This window comes from Cariama cristata, unplaced genomic scaffold, assembly GCF_000690535.1.
Source record: "Cariama cristata isolate BGI_N322 unplaced genomic scaffold, ASM69053v1 scaffold10301, whole genome shotgun sequence".
NCBI lineage: Eukaryota > Metazoa > Chordata > Aves > Cariamiformes > Cariamidae > Cariama > Cariama cristata.
Window position 1 is genome coordinate 1 of NW_009600984.1, and position 16,642 is coordinate 16,642.

The 16,642-nt window shown below is 42.6% G+C and overlaps 1 protein-coding gene across 1 annotated transcript in view; it reads left to right on the forward strand.

The window, feature by feature from the left end:
* Positions 1-5,992: 5,992 nt before the first annotated feature.
* The window catches only part of SUSD2 (sushi domain containing 2), a gene marked incomplete at its 3' end in the record, with an annotated part of 17,615 nt that continues 6,965 nt past the window's right edge, over positions 5,993-16,642 (forward strand). The window contains exons 1-8 of the mRNA XM_009710259.1: positions 5,993-6,059; positions 8,429-8,633; positions 10,001-10,152; positions 10,633-10,800; positions 11,047-11,221; positions 12,713-12,914; positions 14,006-14,091; positions 14,667-14,935. Of these exons, the coding sequence (XP_009708561.1) occupies positions 5,993-6,059; positions 8,429-8,633; positions 10,001-10,152; positions 10,633-10,800; positions 11,047-11,221; positions 12,713-12,914; positions 14,006-14,091; positions 14,667-14,935 (1,324 nt within the window). The remainder of the gene's footprint in view (positions 6,060-8,428; positions 8,634-10,000; positions 10,153-10,632; positions 10,801-11,046; positions 11,222-12,712; positions 12,915-14,005; positions 14,092-14,666; positions 14,936-16,642) is intronic.

Consider the following 16,642-nt stretch of genomic DNA (forward strand, 5'->3'; position numbering starts at 1 on the left):
TCCTCCCGGCTGGGGTGCTGACGCCTGCCTGAGCTGCCACCAGCCCCTGTCACCCATGTCACTGTCATCCGCTACCAGTGTCACCAGCACCCATGTCACCACCCTGTCACTTTCACCCATGTCACCCTCACAATCACCTGTGTCACCATCACCCTCACCCGTGTCACCAGGACACCTGTTACTGGTGTCACCCTCACCCTGTCACTGTCACCCCGTCACCAGCACCCATCACTGTCAACAAGACACCTGTCACCATCACCCCATTCCCTTGGTGTCACCATCTATCCCCATATGAGGCTGGGGGCAGCCTCATAATAAAGCTCTTGGTACTGCAGCTGCCATGATGGGACCCGTCAGGGGTGGGGACTTCATTGGGCGGTGACAAGGAGGGGATGACAAGGGGGGTGCCAGCGGGTGCCACCATCACAGCAGCAGCCCCAGGGTGCCATCAAGCTGGGCCAGGGACCTGCTGAGGAACAGACCCAGGCTCCTGCAAAGGAGGGGAGAGAGGGGTGAGGACTCAGGTGTCCAGGGGGGATCCAGGCATCCGGAGAGGGGACTCAGGTCTGCAGGGGGCTGCACTTGATGGTGCTGAGCAGCGTCTGGCACTGCCAGGGTCAGGGCAGCTGCTGTCAGTGGCCATGAGGCTGCAGGGGACGGGATCCAAGTGTGCAGGAACGCCCCACCCATCTTCAACAGCAAAATAAAAACACCAAACGGGATAAATGTATCAAATTTTAAAAGCGATGGGGATTAGGGAAATAAAGGGAAAAAGAATAAAAAATAGGGACAGCAAACTAAAAGAGGTGAAGAAAGAAAATTTAAAAAGCTATAGCACTAAGGGAAGACAAGAAATAATTAAAATATAAAGAAGCGAAATAAAGACAGCAAATGGGATAAAAGTAGACAGAAAATTTTGAAAGAAACAGGGATTAAGAAAATAAGAAAAAAGTAGAAAGTAGCGATGGCAAACTAAAACAGAGACACAGAAAGAAAATCTAAAAAGTGATTGCACCAGAGAAAGAGAAGAAATCGTTAAAAAGAGACAGCAAAGGGAATAAAAGTAGGCATACTTAAAAAGTGAGGGAGATTTGGGAAATAAAGGGTAAAATTATGAAATAGGGACAGCAAACTAAAAGAGACCTAGAAAGAACATTTAAAAAGCGACTGCGCTAACGAAAGACAAGATTTAATTAAAAGACAGCAAAATAAAGACAGTGAACAGGATAAAAGCAGAAAATCTAAAAAGCGATGGGGATTACGGAAATAAATGGAAAAAATTAAAAAGTAGTGATGGCGAACTAAAACAGAGACCTAGAAAGAAAATTTTAAAAAGCAATGACGCTAATGAAAGAAGAAGAAGAAATTAACGAATAGATACAGTGAACAAGATAAAAGTAGTCAAAAAGAACATTTAAAAAGCAACAGCAGTTAGGGAAATAAAGGGAAAAAAAAAAAGAGGGACAGCAAAATTAATTAAAATTTTAAAAGCAGGGGGGTACACAACCAACAAAGAACAATTAAACATAGAGATTGGTATTTTCACAAAATTAGACATAGAAAGAGAATTTTAAACCAATGGGATAAGGGACAGACAGGAAAAAATTTAAACATAGGGACAGCAAACTGGATAAAAGTTGACATAGTAAGAAAATTTAAAAAGCGAATCGGTTGAGAACAGAGAGGGAAAAAATAAAACATAGGGTCAGCAAACTAAATAAATGAAGACACTGAAACAGAATTTTAAAAGTGATGAAGTGGAGGCCCTCAGCACCTACAAAACAATTTTCCAGCCCAATTATCTTTTGAGGTAGGATGTTCCTCTTTATCAGTCTTCTGTTACACTTGAAGGATTTTAGTAGTTAGCAAGCATGCAGATTTACGAATTTACACAATAGTCTAACTTTCAGCTTATCAATTGCTTCCTTGTCGCGTTCCGCATTCCTTAGGTCCAACTATCTTCCTGATGGATATTGCCAAGTCGGCATCCATTGCCTCTTCAAGGCCCAGTTGTTCCAGGATGTCCCTACTCAATGAATGCTAACTGTGTGCCCTGCTGATTACAGCCTTAACTCATCAACTTAATATATACAAAGTACATTTTGCCCGAAATGATCAGAGTTATCCTTCAACATTGGAACAGTTACTGAGCAGTCAGGCAACTGCTTAGCCCTCCCAGAACTGTCCCCTGGGTCAAAGACTGTAATTTTTCCTACAATGAAGACTGTCTTGACACTGCTTTGGTCCCTTTCTCTCGCTCTGTTGCATACCCCTAAACCCTACGCTAACCTAATGCTAACCCCTAACCCATTGCCAAAAGACTACTAGTCCCATTGTGCCCCATAGGCCAACACAGCCGGCCAGAAGGCTACCACTGCCGGCATGCTGTGCAGATGCAGCCAACCAACAGCCTGGCGCCAGGGACCTACAGTTCCCAGCATGCCTCAGGACAGAGAGGGGTTTCACACTGGTTGCTGTTGTATACCGACATGCTTCATTCCTCCGTGCGCCATGCCAGAGCAGAGCTGCTGGAGCCTTAACCGTGGCCAGGGCTCCCCAGTACAGCTGTAATGTGACCCAGATTCTGCCACTACCCGCAGCTGCCTGAGCTGCCCCTTTGGCTCTGTTTCTCACGGCCCACCCACAGCACCCCCAGTGTCTCTCTCAGGTTGCCCGGGACAATCCCGGGCACACAGACCCTTTTCTTATAGGGAAATAAAATCTTCCTTTCCCTTAGGGAAATAAAGGAGAAAAAAATTAAAAATAGGGACAGCAAACTAAAAGAGATGCAGCTCCAAGCACAGACTCACCTCTTCCACGCTCCCTACTGATTCCTCCACCCCCTTACTTCCAGCTCACCTCCTCCATGCAGCCGTGCAGTCCCAATCAGTAAGGCTTGGCAGAAGCTCCATCATCCCCACCTGACCTCAGCTTGTAGTAGCTGCAGGTGGCACAATACCCCACCCATGGCTTCTACTCGATCCTGAAGTGAAATAATGTCCTATAGCCACAGCCCCTTAGAGAAAAAGGGGCCGTTAGTACTAATGGAGCACCTCTGCTTCTCTGCTACACTCAGCCATCATCAGACTCGGCTGTGGCCCATGCGTGTGGGAGTGGGGCCGGGTGGGCATGGCCATCAGACCATAAAGAGAGAGTTGGGCCCTGCAAGGGCAGCAGAGTTCCACCCAAGTACTTGAGAGCAGCTTGCTGAAAGCTAACTGGAGAGCTCTGGGTTGCCCAAAAAGGGAAGAGTTGTCATGTGGGGACCAGGGAGCAAATGGAGGTCTCAGGGGCACCAAAAAGCAATTTATGAGCTTTGAGGAACTGTTACTCCTGAGGTTTGATGCTCACACTTTTAGATAGGAGACTTAGGAAGTAACTGGTATAAACTGATTATGATATTTATTGATTAGTGAACACATTATGAGGAATTTGGGAAACCAAAAAAAAAAAAAAAAATTAGCTAGATAAATAACAGTTTAATTCATAATTACATGATTATGCAAACTATTCCATGCAACTATAAAGCTGTTAATTATTGGCCTTATATCTATCAAATCACATATATTGTCTGTGGGTTTTCCCAGGGGTCTTCTTCTGCTGTCCCAATGGACTTGGGATTCATTGATCAGCTTTACTATTGTCTGTAGACACTTTGTATTCCTACTATCATAGAGGTGTCCTCCACTGTTTTTTTACTAGACCTAGACAGGATGCAGGAATGGGCCAACAGGAACCTTAAGAAATTCAACAAGGACAAATGTGCCCAGGAAGGAAAAAACCCTCATGACAATACAGACTGGGAACTGACTGACTGGGGAACAGCTCTGCAGAAAAAGACCTGAAGGTCCTGGCAGACAGCAGGCCTAACATGAGCCATCACTATGCCCTGTCAGCAAAAAGCGCCAACAGCATCCTCGAATTTATTTTGAGGTGCACAGCCAGATGTTGAGGGAAGTGATTACCGTAGAATCACAGAATCAATTTGGTTGGAAGAGACCTCTGGGCTCATTGAGTCCAACCTTTGCCCTAACACCACCATGTCAACTAGACCATGGCACTAAGTGCACCATCCAGTCTTTTCTTAAACCCCTCCAGGGATGGTGACTCCACCACCTCCCTGGGCAGCCCATTCCAACGCCTAACGACCCTTTCTGTGAAGCAATGCCTCCTCATTTCTAGCCTGAACTTTCCCTGGCACAGTTTCACACTATGCCCTCTTATCACTAGTTGCCTGGGAGAAGAGGCTAAGCCCAACTTCACTACAACCTCCTTTCAGGTAGTTGTAGAGAGCCATCAGGTCTCCCCTCAGCCTCCTCTTCTCCAAGCTAAACAACCCCAGCTCCCTCAGCCACTCCTCATAAGACTTACCCTCAAGACCCTTCACCACCTTCAGCATCTTTATGCAGGACTCAGGCCACATCTAGACTACTACATCCAGTTCTGGGCCTCTGCAAGTACAAGACCTTCACCAACTACAGCGAGTTCAACAGGGAGCCACCAAGATGCTGAGAGGGCTAGAACATTCACGGTGTGAGGAATGGCTGTGGGAAGGGGAACAGGGCCTTCCCAGCCTGGAGAAAAGGTGGCAGGTGGGACAGGGAAGAAGCTAATAGCAGCCTTCTGGTATCTGCATGGTGATTATTCAGAAGACAGAATTAGGCACAGTGGTGCACAATGGGAGGACAAGGAACAATGGGTGTAAAGTGGAACAAGAGAGGTTCAGATCTGATATAAGAAGAAACCTTTTCATGATAAGGAGAGCTAAGCATTGGAACAGAGGAACCGGAGAAGTCGTGCAGTCTTCATCTTCATCCTTTGTGGTTTTCAAGGCTAGACTGGATAAAACCCTGAGATACCCGGTCTGACCTGATAGCTAAACTTCTTTGAGCAGGAGGTTGGACAAGAACAACCTCCTGAAGTCCCTTCTGACCTGAATTATTCTGTGATCCTATACCTTATACTCAATTTTTTCTGAGGTTGGGCCCACTGCTGCTGTTGCACATCCTTTTCTTTACCTGAATGCCTTTCAAATAAACAATATGCCCCTAATTATCTTTCGACTGCTGATCCCAGTTTCACCACATCTATACCAAAATTATAGGCAATCGCAGCCTTACATGATACTACTGATACTGTTATCTAGATCTGAACAGTCTTGCTTCCCAAAACTCCCCCATCATTATTCTGGACTCTACTCTGTCCTGCTATAATCAAGTGCAAGGAGGTTCTTATCTTATGCAGCGATATTTTACAGACCAGATCAGTGGAGTATGCCTTGCATTCTTTCAGTATCCCCTAAAAACCCTCCATCATAAAGTTCCTGTTCTGCTATTGGAACAGATAATTATACTGTATCTGTTACTTCATCAGCTCTGCCCTACTTCTTAGCCAGAATATCCATGTGCTTCTGTTGGAAGGCTTCTGTAATCCATTTCATTGCTCTAACATCATGCCACTATTTGCAATTATATCTTTCTCAGAATCTCTTTTTGCGTCTCTTGTTTACAACCCTCATGCTGGCACATACTGTGCAGTAAACGTGCTTTCTCAGTGTCTCATTATCTCCTGAACAAAACTGTACTGTCAGCATCTGTTCTTGATTGTTCTTCATACTGATAACTGCTTTTAGTTCCTCCAATAAAATTAAAACACGTATCTTGTTCCAATAACCCTGTGGTCTTGAACTTTGGAGCAGAAATGCTTGTAAAAACAACACACATCTCCTTCCATTTCAGAAAAATGTAACTATTAAAATAATGTGTGGGGGTTCTACTGGCTACCTCCCCTACCCCCTCCATCTTTTCCTGAATCAGAGATGACCTCTGTAAAGGAGCATCTCCTTTGATTTGTTTTGCTTCAGTAATTTACAACAAACCTTTGAACAGTGAGAATCTTGGGTTTTTTCTGGACACGTGTTTCTATAAAAGGCTTTTCCCGGACAGGCACAAAGGCTATCACAATCAGTCGTCCTGAATCACCTGGACAAAATATGAAATTCATTGGCATAAACATTTCTTTCTTCAGTCTCTTCACCCTCAGTGCTCTTTGGAATGCAGGTGAGTGACTTTCAGAAATTTTGCTGCTTTTAACTACAAACATTTTTGACTTCTGAATTTCAGAATATACATCTCAGTAAGAAATTGCTAATACCATTTGTACAAGCTAAAGCAAAGGCACACAAGCTGGCTTTTACCGGCACAGTGTCATTTTCAGCCCCTTCCTCTGTAATTTCCAGTAGGATAGTAGATCTTTTCTGTAAGTAAACAGACAATCTGGAGAATGCAGTCTATTTTTAAAGACATAGAACAATTTTCTAGCTCCCTATATTGAACAAGCATTTCTACCTCCATCATAGGCAGGTTTTCTGGTATAGAATGAAGGCTGACTTTTATTTCTGACTTACTACTGTTCCTGTTCTTTCTTGCCACACACCCACATATCATCTGAGGATAAAGGAGGAAGGCCAACAGAAAGAGAAAAACAAAGAGAGATTTTACTACCTTTTCATTTCCTTGATCTCTCCATCCTACCAAAAAAACCAAACAGCCCTCCACGTCCCCCCACCCCATACACAAAACAACACTGAGCAACATTTTCTCCTCATTTCAACAGAAGCTGACATACCTGGAACTGCAAGCAATTGCTCTTCAGCCCCATGAGGGGTGACTGTAAATTCTTGCTTCCTCTCCTAGTCTTGTTCGTACATTGTTAACAATCTTTGAGGAGTAGATGAATCCAGCAACTTTTTGGAAGCAGTAGATTTCTCTTTCTCAATCCACTAGAGTCAGATCTGCTGTACTCTCAGATTCAGGAAATTCCCCCTGTCTCAGTCCCATAGATGTGGATACTGCTGTTCCTATTTGTAGATCCACGCAGTATGGAGGCTGAGCCTTTATTGCAAAGAGGCAGATAAACATACTACAGCCACTACATTAACACAGCCAGCCACACAGGCTAACACAGAGCAGTGCTTTTACTGGCGTCCAGGTAAACACAGACAGCACTCCCATAAACCTACACACCACCTAGTTCTGCTCTTCCTCTCCATTTGGTCACAATGGAAGATCACTAGCAAAACCACAAACACATCCTTTCTCTCTGGATTCACAGACCCGCCACATTCACAAGTACATTGCATGCTAGCATAGGTTTTAAATGCACCAATTAGCTAAGCCCAGATCCCAAGTCCCTTACATGGTCAACAGCTCAGACCTTGGGTCTTTCCTAGTGCGGGTCTCCTTCTACTGACTGGCTAGTTCATCCTGAAGTTCACTTATGATAACAACATGTGCACGCATGCACACACACAAGAGAGTGAGGTGATACAGAAAATGGCAACAGGATTTTAAAAAATAGCTATGGTGATCAGGTGCAGAGCTCAGTCAGAGAAACGTACTGACCAGCAGCTTGTTTATGTGTGACTGGCTCCTTTTATGTTCCTTTCTCTCCATTTTCCCATGTTTGTTCTTCACCTCCCACCTTGATCCCTCCCTTTTTTTTGCTCGTGTCCTCCCATATAAGCAACCTTCCCCTAATTACTTTTTCATCATTGGTCTGAATTTTGTTACATCCATGTCCAAATTTAGAATTTCTGATACTTACCTAGGTCATCTCAGCATTGCATGTATTATTGATAGTTACCCAAGCAGTGTTGCCTTTGCAAGATTCCACTCCCCAAAAGGTCCTCAGTGCTCCCACTTGTCTGTGCAGCTTGTCCATCTCACTTAATTCCTCCTTAGCTGTTTGTGAAATCCAGCTGTTGCTCACAGTGTTACTGTAACATCTGCCAACTTGTCACTGTTTTATTTGTGTTAAGCAATTTTTCATGTCATGTCCAATTACTTATGGTCTGTTCAGCTAGACCTCAGCCAGATCTAAGCCAAGGGCCTAGCCACCTCTCTGTGGACCTAGTCATCTTAACAGCTACCTTGTTAAGGTTAGACTCGAATAAAATGCACAAAAGAAATAAATTTCAGTAGCTTTTCATAATCTCATGTTGGAGCACACTTTGTCACTAATGTTAGCTTTCCATTCATCCAAGAGTGCTAGCCTTCCATGTAGGGTTGACAGTGATGGGACCCCATTCTGATTTGCTTAAGACCTACCCTCCGAAATAAACACAATTAGTGACACTCACCGATGGGCTGCTCTGGAGTTTTATCTTTCTATTAGATGTAAAAATACCCATGAAGTTGGCGAAATTATGTACTGGCTGGGATGTAAAGAAGTGTATTTTTCTATTCAAAATGGAGCAACCTTAATGTGCAGGTGATTACAGCCTTCACCTAAATACATTCCTAAACTAACAAAACCAGCCTACTTCATTTTTTTACACTAATCCTTTAGATGATGTACTGCTGTTTCAGAGAGCATCGAGAAGAGTTCAAGAAGATTCCTGACTATGTTTTTTTCTTCCTTTAACAAGGAGCCCAAGACTCTTGCTCACACCGATGTGGGGAGCTGCTTGGTACCTGCTCTTGCCAGGTGACATGCCAGTCCTTGGGGATTTGCTGTCCTGATTATAAAGAATTTTGTCTTCAAATTTCTCCATACTCAGGATCTCTGATGGGAGGCAAAGACTTTTTGATTGAAAATACAGCTTTTAATGCCTCTTCTGTGCTAGCATGCAGGTGGGCCATGACTTTATATTTCTTTGCCAAAGCGAGGTGAACCTTTCCAATCTCACTTTCTGACAATAGGTAATTACCACAAAACAAGACTAGTCTATACAGGAGTGAAAACTTACTTTATAAGGCTGTCAGAACCCTGAAACATGCAAAGGTTCTGCTAACCCTCACCCTCAAGGATACGTGTTGTCTGTATTTCTGCAGAGGATCATTTCATTTAGGTCAAGTTATTGTGCAACACAATCATTACTTTGCTATTTCTTCCCTTAACATATCAAAACAGTGACTTTTCTAAAAGAGCTTCCTTTCGGGGTTCTTTGCTGTGAATATTTTTTTTTCACATTTGCATTTTGTGAAAAATAAGTATTCATTTATTAATCTAAATGAGAAAACAGTGAGAAATGTAGGTAGGACACCTTACCTTTTTCCCATAAGACAAAACTGTGGATCCTAAGCGTGGCAGCTTGTATCACACTTAGGTACAAGTCACACATGCAATATATATGGTACACTGAATTTTACTGACCCCAGTGTCCTGACATTCTTTCCACAGCAGGTTTTGAGTGAGATTTTGGAGTCGTTCCCATCTGGATAGCAGCACTTGAAAAGGTTTTTAGTCCTTTATTGCGAAAACCTTTTACCCCGGCATTCATTCTGTAGAACACAACTGTGTACTTTGAATTACCTGCACAGTTGCATTATCATAGCCAATATAAATTTCAGTGCAGGCAAGTAAAGGTTCTACGTCCTGGCAGGCCCCAACTCCCTACAGTACTTGGAGTAGCTATGCAGTCACCATACGAATCCCGAAGAGTCACAGGTGGGATTATACTTTAGCGCACTGGGCAAGAGCCCTAACTGGAAGCAGATGGTTAAACAATGAGCAATGAGTTCTGAGTTAATCTTTGCCACAGAAATTCTAGAACAGCGTGAAATTACTTTTGTTGTGTTCACAGAATTTACTGGCAAAAGACCTAACAAAACCAGAAATTTCCAATGCCTGTGTATCACGGTCAATGTTAGCCACCCTGTAATCCTATTAATCCTACAATATCACCTTTGTCTTCTTGCTGTCCCTTTGTTATTTGTTGCTAATTTATCATACCCCCCTCCCCCAGTAATTAAATAGTAAATCTAAGGCTTGCAGATTGCTGTGTATTTGTGCAGTGCACAGCAGAATCCACACTGGTGTAACAAGCACAAAGTACACACAAATTTTTCCAGTTTATATTCACTGCTACAAGCAAAACAGCCACGGGACTTGGAATGATCTACACATGACACAAGGTTGCTTAATGAAACACAACTGAGACATTCGGAATTTTCCTCCTCTCAGTGGTGACACTGAAAAGTGTTTTCAACATCAACAGGTTCAAGCAGAAAATCAAAACCAGTGGCTATGTTGCTAAGGATGGAAAAGCCCACTGCATCTCCCCATTGCTGTATGAGACTGGCTTCATTCCTTTTGAAGTTTCTACAGATGACGGACTGACGTTTCCATACTCTGGAACTTGGTTATCAGGTTACTTACTTATATCTACATTATCCTTCTTCTTTCTGTATTCTTACTCCATGGATGCAAGATTGTATAAGCCTTTCCCTTTAGATCACTTTTCTTCTTCCTTAACAGGCTGTTTAACCTCAGAAAAGTCATTCTTGCTGCCTTTGTGTTAATTCATATTTTGAGAGATGAATTTTCACAGCAGCAGCAGAATTAACTCATAAAAAGTCCTGCTTAAAAACGAGGTTGAGCAAAACAGTTCCCTTTTTGTAGCTACTTCTATCAGAAAATAATTGCATTGTGGTGTTGTAATCTAAGGACTACAGATATTGGTAAGGGTTGCATTCTCTCAACTTCAGCTTACTCTTTTTATTTCACACATCCTGTTAGAAAATATACACAGGAGAAATACTGCTAAATCTTAAGTAACATAGTGAGAACTTTTCAGAGCTACGCAAAGCAGAAATGTCATTAATCCTTTTTCTCTGTTCTGTAATGCAGTACATCACAGTAAAGTTTCAGATGGAGAAAAATGCACATTGGTAAATGAGACAAAATGGCAATACTATGGCACTCCCAACACTGATGGAAACTTAACTCTTACCTGGACACCGCAGGCACTTGCAGCAACCGACATCAACATAGAAGTCTGGGGATACCAGGAAACAGGTAAAGTGACACTTTTGCTACCTGCGTACAAGCAGTCATCACATGTGTAACTTATGTGCAGAGCTCTGCATAGCATGCAGTCACCTTCACTGAGGCCTCAAGAAGAGATCTGCAAGTATAAATAACTCATGACAATAATGTCAGCTTTTCCTCTTCATTTACACATGGGTGGAGACATGTAATTTCAATCTTGTGGTAGTTGTTCTTTTCCAGCGTCTAAAACGTTTTTCTTCCTCTATGTGACAGGTGACAGTTACTCAGAAAATTGGTTGGCTGAATGGAAATATCTTTATACTTTGGCAAAAGAAATCCCCAATACTGGGAAATTCTCTTTCATTCCTGTACCTGCTAAAGGAAATTACAGTATGTGGGACTTTGGAATTTTAAGAATTACACCCAGCAACTATTCTGATGGGCAGAGGCAAGTACATCACGACATTCATTTGTCATAGGTACCTTATTGTTACTTCCTGTATTAAAACTGCTGTCTCCTTTGACATTTAAAACTGGGACTCAGACTCCATTTCACGTGAAAAAATGGGGAGAGAACTGGAAAGGCAAAAGTGAGAAAAACTCATGGGTTGAGATAAACACAGTTTAATAAGTAAAGAGGGGCATGGGCACAGAGGAAGCAATGCAAAGGCGTTCGCTCTCCACCTACCACAAGCAGACCGATGCCCAGTCAGTCACCCAGTAAGGGCTGCTTTGGAAAAACTCCCCCACAGTTTTATCACCGAGCCTGATGGTCTATGGTATGGAATATACCTTTGGTCAATTTGGGTCGGCTGTCATGGCTGTGTTCCACCCTAGCCTCTTGCCAACCCCTATCCTACTCCCTGGCAGCCAGTGTGAGAAAAAGAGAAGGCCTTGACACTATGCAAGCAATGTTTGGCAATAGCTAAAATGTTGGTGTGTTATCAGCAGTGGTTTGGTCACAAATCTAAAACATGGCACCATACGGGCTGCTATGAAGAAAATTACTCCACCCCAGCCAAACCCAGTACCCTCAGCAAAATAGAACCTGCTGGTTTCTTTTGTCACAACTGTGGAGGAGGCCCTAATTGTGGAACTTTTGTCGCTGCAGCCACAGGCCTTCCTCTGCATTTAATTTTTTTCTATTTTGTGTGCAGGCCTTTGCATTCCTACAAATTTTATGCCCACTTCCTTTTATTTCATTGTACATTTCCCCATGATTTTTGGTGATTTACCTTTGTAAGTGCTCCACGCATATTCTAAGCTTGCATGCTCCCTGATAATTCTTCCACGTCTGTAGTTTTTGATGTAAATGGTGTAGCCCCTTTGAATATATAAATTCCACCTCTTCAGTGTTAGAACATATTACTAATACATCAGAATCTTTTTTAGCATTTAGGAGTCACTACCCACAGAAGGGTAACCTTTTTTCTTTCTTGAGGGTTTTTTTATTACACTTCATGTATGATATTTTTTCATGGGTGGAGAACAGAGTAGCGTTGGAACATTTCAAGGATTCTGAATGGTTTCTCCCCGTCTATTGCCATCGGGCCTGATACTACTGGGGCACAGGGTTCGGTTTTGTTAGAGAATCCAGACGTTCTTCATTCTGGCCTAAATGGAACTATGATGTGAAAAGGCATGAATAGAAAACCTATCTCTAAAAAGATCCATGTAAGCCAGACTTACAAGTGCTAAAATATATTCTGTTATTGCATACTTACTGCATGTTCTCATGTCAACTTCTAAATTAGGAAAATTTTGATTTGCTTTTTGCAAGAAAAAGAAAGCAGTGGCCTTTTGTAATGAAATAGCAACTCACAAGTTGAAAGATTCTTCATAATTATAGTTAGTGATTAAGACACAGTGTTACTGTCAAAACAGTGCTTCTTCAGCTATCAGATCTATTTTTTGGCGCTTTTTTTTTTTTTTTTTTTTTTTACATTCCATCAATCTGGAGCGGAGAACATGCACTGGCTTGGCACCTTGGGAAAGACTTCAGAAATGACCCAAATGCATGGGCAACTGCAAAATGTATAGAATGGGACAGAAAGGAGGAGAAGCTTCCGGACTTCATGGAAGAAATTATAGATTGTCCTTGCACCTTGGCACAGGCAAGAGCTGACACTGGCAGATTCCATGTAAGTTATTAATCGATCTCTCTGGCTTATTACCGTTCCAAGCAGAAGCTTAGGGAATGCCATACTCCACACACACCCCTGTTCCCTCTCTAAAAGTCATTACAAGGAAATGAAATTATATTTAAATTTGCACAAGTAGCATGTCAAATGGCAGAGGCAGATACAGCCTACTACATCCAGGTAGTATGAATAAAGAAAGTGCCTGTAGGACAGCAGATGGAAATCACCTTCAAACAGGGAATTAAGACAGTAGTTCCAGTGGCAGGCAGAAAACACTCAGGGAGAGCAGTGAACTCTGTGGAGCTGGGATGACTTCTTCAAGATCCTACAAGATGGCAGTCTGTTTGCAGACAATATCCCATGTTGGAAGAAGCAGGCCACACTTCTGCCTAGTATATCATAATTTGCTGCAAACCCTTCTACCTTGTACTTCAGAGCTCAAGTCCACAGTCATAATCCATTATTTCCTGTCCCCTGATTCCTTCCTCCTTCTCAGCTTCACTGTTAACAAGGAACTGACAAAAGCTAAGAAATCAATTGCCATTTAGTCTACAATTTCACTTACAGTGCTGATCTCACCTCTCCTATTTATGACATGAAATGGTGGCAGTGTGTTTATGCATATTAAAAAAAAAAAAAAAGGTTAGGTAATTTTTGTTACTATCCTTTCCTGGTTATAAAGCTCCAAACATGATGTGTATTTTAAATGTTACAGTTAAAAGCATGTGAAGAAAAAAAATCAAATCTATTGCACTGCCTCTGTCTAAGAACATAGGACAAAAGTTAAATTTAGTCTGGCGTGGTCTGTGTTTGTTATGCGCTTATAGTTGAATTGCCCATCTAGCTGCATCTGTTCTTCAAGGGCTGTTGCAATAGACTGCAAAATGCTCGGGTTAGACTAACATGTTGCTCCAATCTCTTCAATATTAAATTCACTGTTTTTCCTATCACTCCCCGCTACAACACACAGCCTCAAACAGTTCATTTAGACTTTACACATATGTCAGAAACAAAGGGTGGGGAGAAGACATAAAAATAGAAAGGACAATGGGGAAAGAAACCCATTAAGCACGAGCATTGATCTTTTTCAGACAGATTATGGCTGTGACATTGAAAAGGGGAGTGTGTGCACTTATCACCCTGGTGCTGTGCATTGTGTAAGAGCCATTCAAGCCAGGTAAAGAAAATTTTCTAAACTGCATACTTTTTTTTATGACTTGTTCCACCTCAGAGATAGCAGAGTCACAGAAGTCACAAAGGTCTCTGGACTCTCAACTGTCAGGTTCATAGCAACCATTGTTTCCTTCTTATTGACGTATTGGCCCTCGTTGCTGAGATGAAGTTAAGGTCTTAGATTCAGTAATTGTACTGTGCTAAACCTTAGGATACCTAAACAACTGCTAATGTCTAAAAGAGATTTGATCAAGCCTTTCCTGTATTCATCTACTTAAGTTCAAGTTATTCTTTGCAGTCTATCAGAACAATTTTAAAGAGTGTTATGTTCATGTAGTGATAAAGCCTACAGAACTTCCTTACTGCCTTGGTTAAAAACTCCTCCCTCCCTATCCCTGATCTGGTCTAATTTATAAGAAGGCAGGAGGGAATCTAACTGGGAGGTATCACCTCTGGACATTGTATAAAACTTGGCAACAAAAATATTTAGCTATATCCATAAAAAGGCAATAAATAACCTCTAAATAGAGTGGACTTCACAGAGCTGAACGATGACTTCTCCCTGCTTTTCTCAACCAGTCCCCAGTACGCGGCAGGACAGCAGTGTTGCTATGACTCCACAGGAACCCAAATCCTCACGCATGACTCCACAGGAGGCAGCACACCTGATCGAGGCCATGACTGGGGTTCACCACCTTTCATGAAGCCTCCCCGGATACCTGGCTTTTCCCATTGGCTTTATGATGTCATCAGCTTCTATTACTGCTGCCTGTGGTCTGATAATTGTCACTTCTATATGAAAAAGCGACCCTCCAGCGACTGCAGGACATATCGCCCGCCTAGAGCTGGTAAGGGCTTCAGAATTCCCTTATGGAGTGCAGCTTTTTGATACAGCATTGGCTTTTAGAATATTTGCATGTGTGTGTATGTCAGTTGACAATGGTGAGGGTACAATGTCCTGCGGAAAATTTCCATGGAAGGTTTCTATTGATCTATAAGTGGCAAAATCTGTATGTGGTTTTTAATTGTCCTGCAAGATTTTCTGCTGTTGAGTATCTCATTAACCCCTGGAACCTAAATAGCTGAAGTTTAGTAGTCGATGTCCATGACTTCCTATCATCAGTGGGCACTTTCTCAGAAAGAAGATGGTTAGGGATAGTTAATGACAGCTTGGCAGTAGCTAGAAAAGCTGTCATGCTGAAAAATGCTACTCATATCAAATATGGAATTTTTACCATTTACAAGTGTGTCTATTGTTCCTGCCCCTTGCTTTTAAGTAGTCTTCAAGTCTTGCCCTATCTCTATTGCTGCCACATGTCTTGCCTTCTTCTATGCTGGGGTGCTGAGGTGTCCAGCAGGATTGTGGCCTCCTGTAAAGAAGGAAAGTGCAAAGAGGCAGCAATTTCCTTCAGACAAAAAGGAGAAAATGGCAGAGGGCACTGAAGGAGGTAGGTAGGATGTGGTGTGACGCAACACAAGACTCTCTCAGGACTGGCAATAGCGGAAAGTGAAAGTCTTTCCTGATTTCCCCCATCAAATTTTCCTGTCTGGAAGCAACAAATGAATAGGGAGTTGGGAGTCAAGTATGATAATAAGGTTGGTAGGGCAAGGTCCTTGCCAGCCCATGATCCAATCCTGGGCAAGGCAAGCAGGGCGGACACGGTGATGGCAGCAGTAGTCAGCCGAGAGTCCAGATCTCCAGATGAGTTTGTGGTGACAAGGCAGGTCCAAAGGAAAGCTGAGAAGTCAGTCTAATGGACAGGGTCAAAGATCTGGTTCAATGATGGTAACCAGAGTGAGACACAGTCCAGTGATTGTCGGGCAAGTCCGTAGTATAGGCAGAGAGCCCGATGAGACTGGTCAGTGCAATTAAGGCCTATGAGTATTCTCAGGGCCCTGACAGTTCCACTACAGGAAAGAAAGGCTAAGATAAGCCTCTCTTAAGCAAAGGCATGCTGATGAGGGCTGTGAAGCACATGGTCTTGCAAAAAGATTCCCAAACGTACTTATGCCATTACACCCATCTCTCAAACATGACAAAAATCCAACATGCAGCTCTTACTAAGCATTGTAGTTGCCCATCTTTCTCCTAGAAAGTATATGCCAAACTGCCTGTGCTACCACACATCCAGGAGAGTGTTCATTAACCTTGTGCAAGCCTAAGCATCTGAGAAAACTAATTCTCAAATGTCACAGAATGCTTTGCAAAGATCTTAATATTGAAAGCTTCTCAGAGTATGCCAAAGATAGATGCAGTGCAAAATCAGCTCAGACAAAAAAAAACATCTACCTTGGCACTTGCAGAACTCCCCTGGAACATGGGATGCTGGACTTAGACACCTCATCTGCCCAATGTGGAGAAATTACTTGAACCTATCACTCAGGGGTGGGCCCTCTTTACTGTGATTTTCTGTTGTGAGTTTGTTTGCTAAGTGCATTTTGGTCTGAAAGTCCTAAGTGAATGCACTAACTGCTGAGGAGAAAAAAAAAAAATTGCCTTCTTTCCCTTGGTCTAATGAACCTGATTTACGGAGAGGAATCTTTCTCTAGGGAAA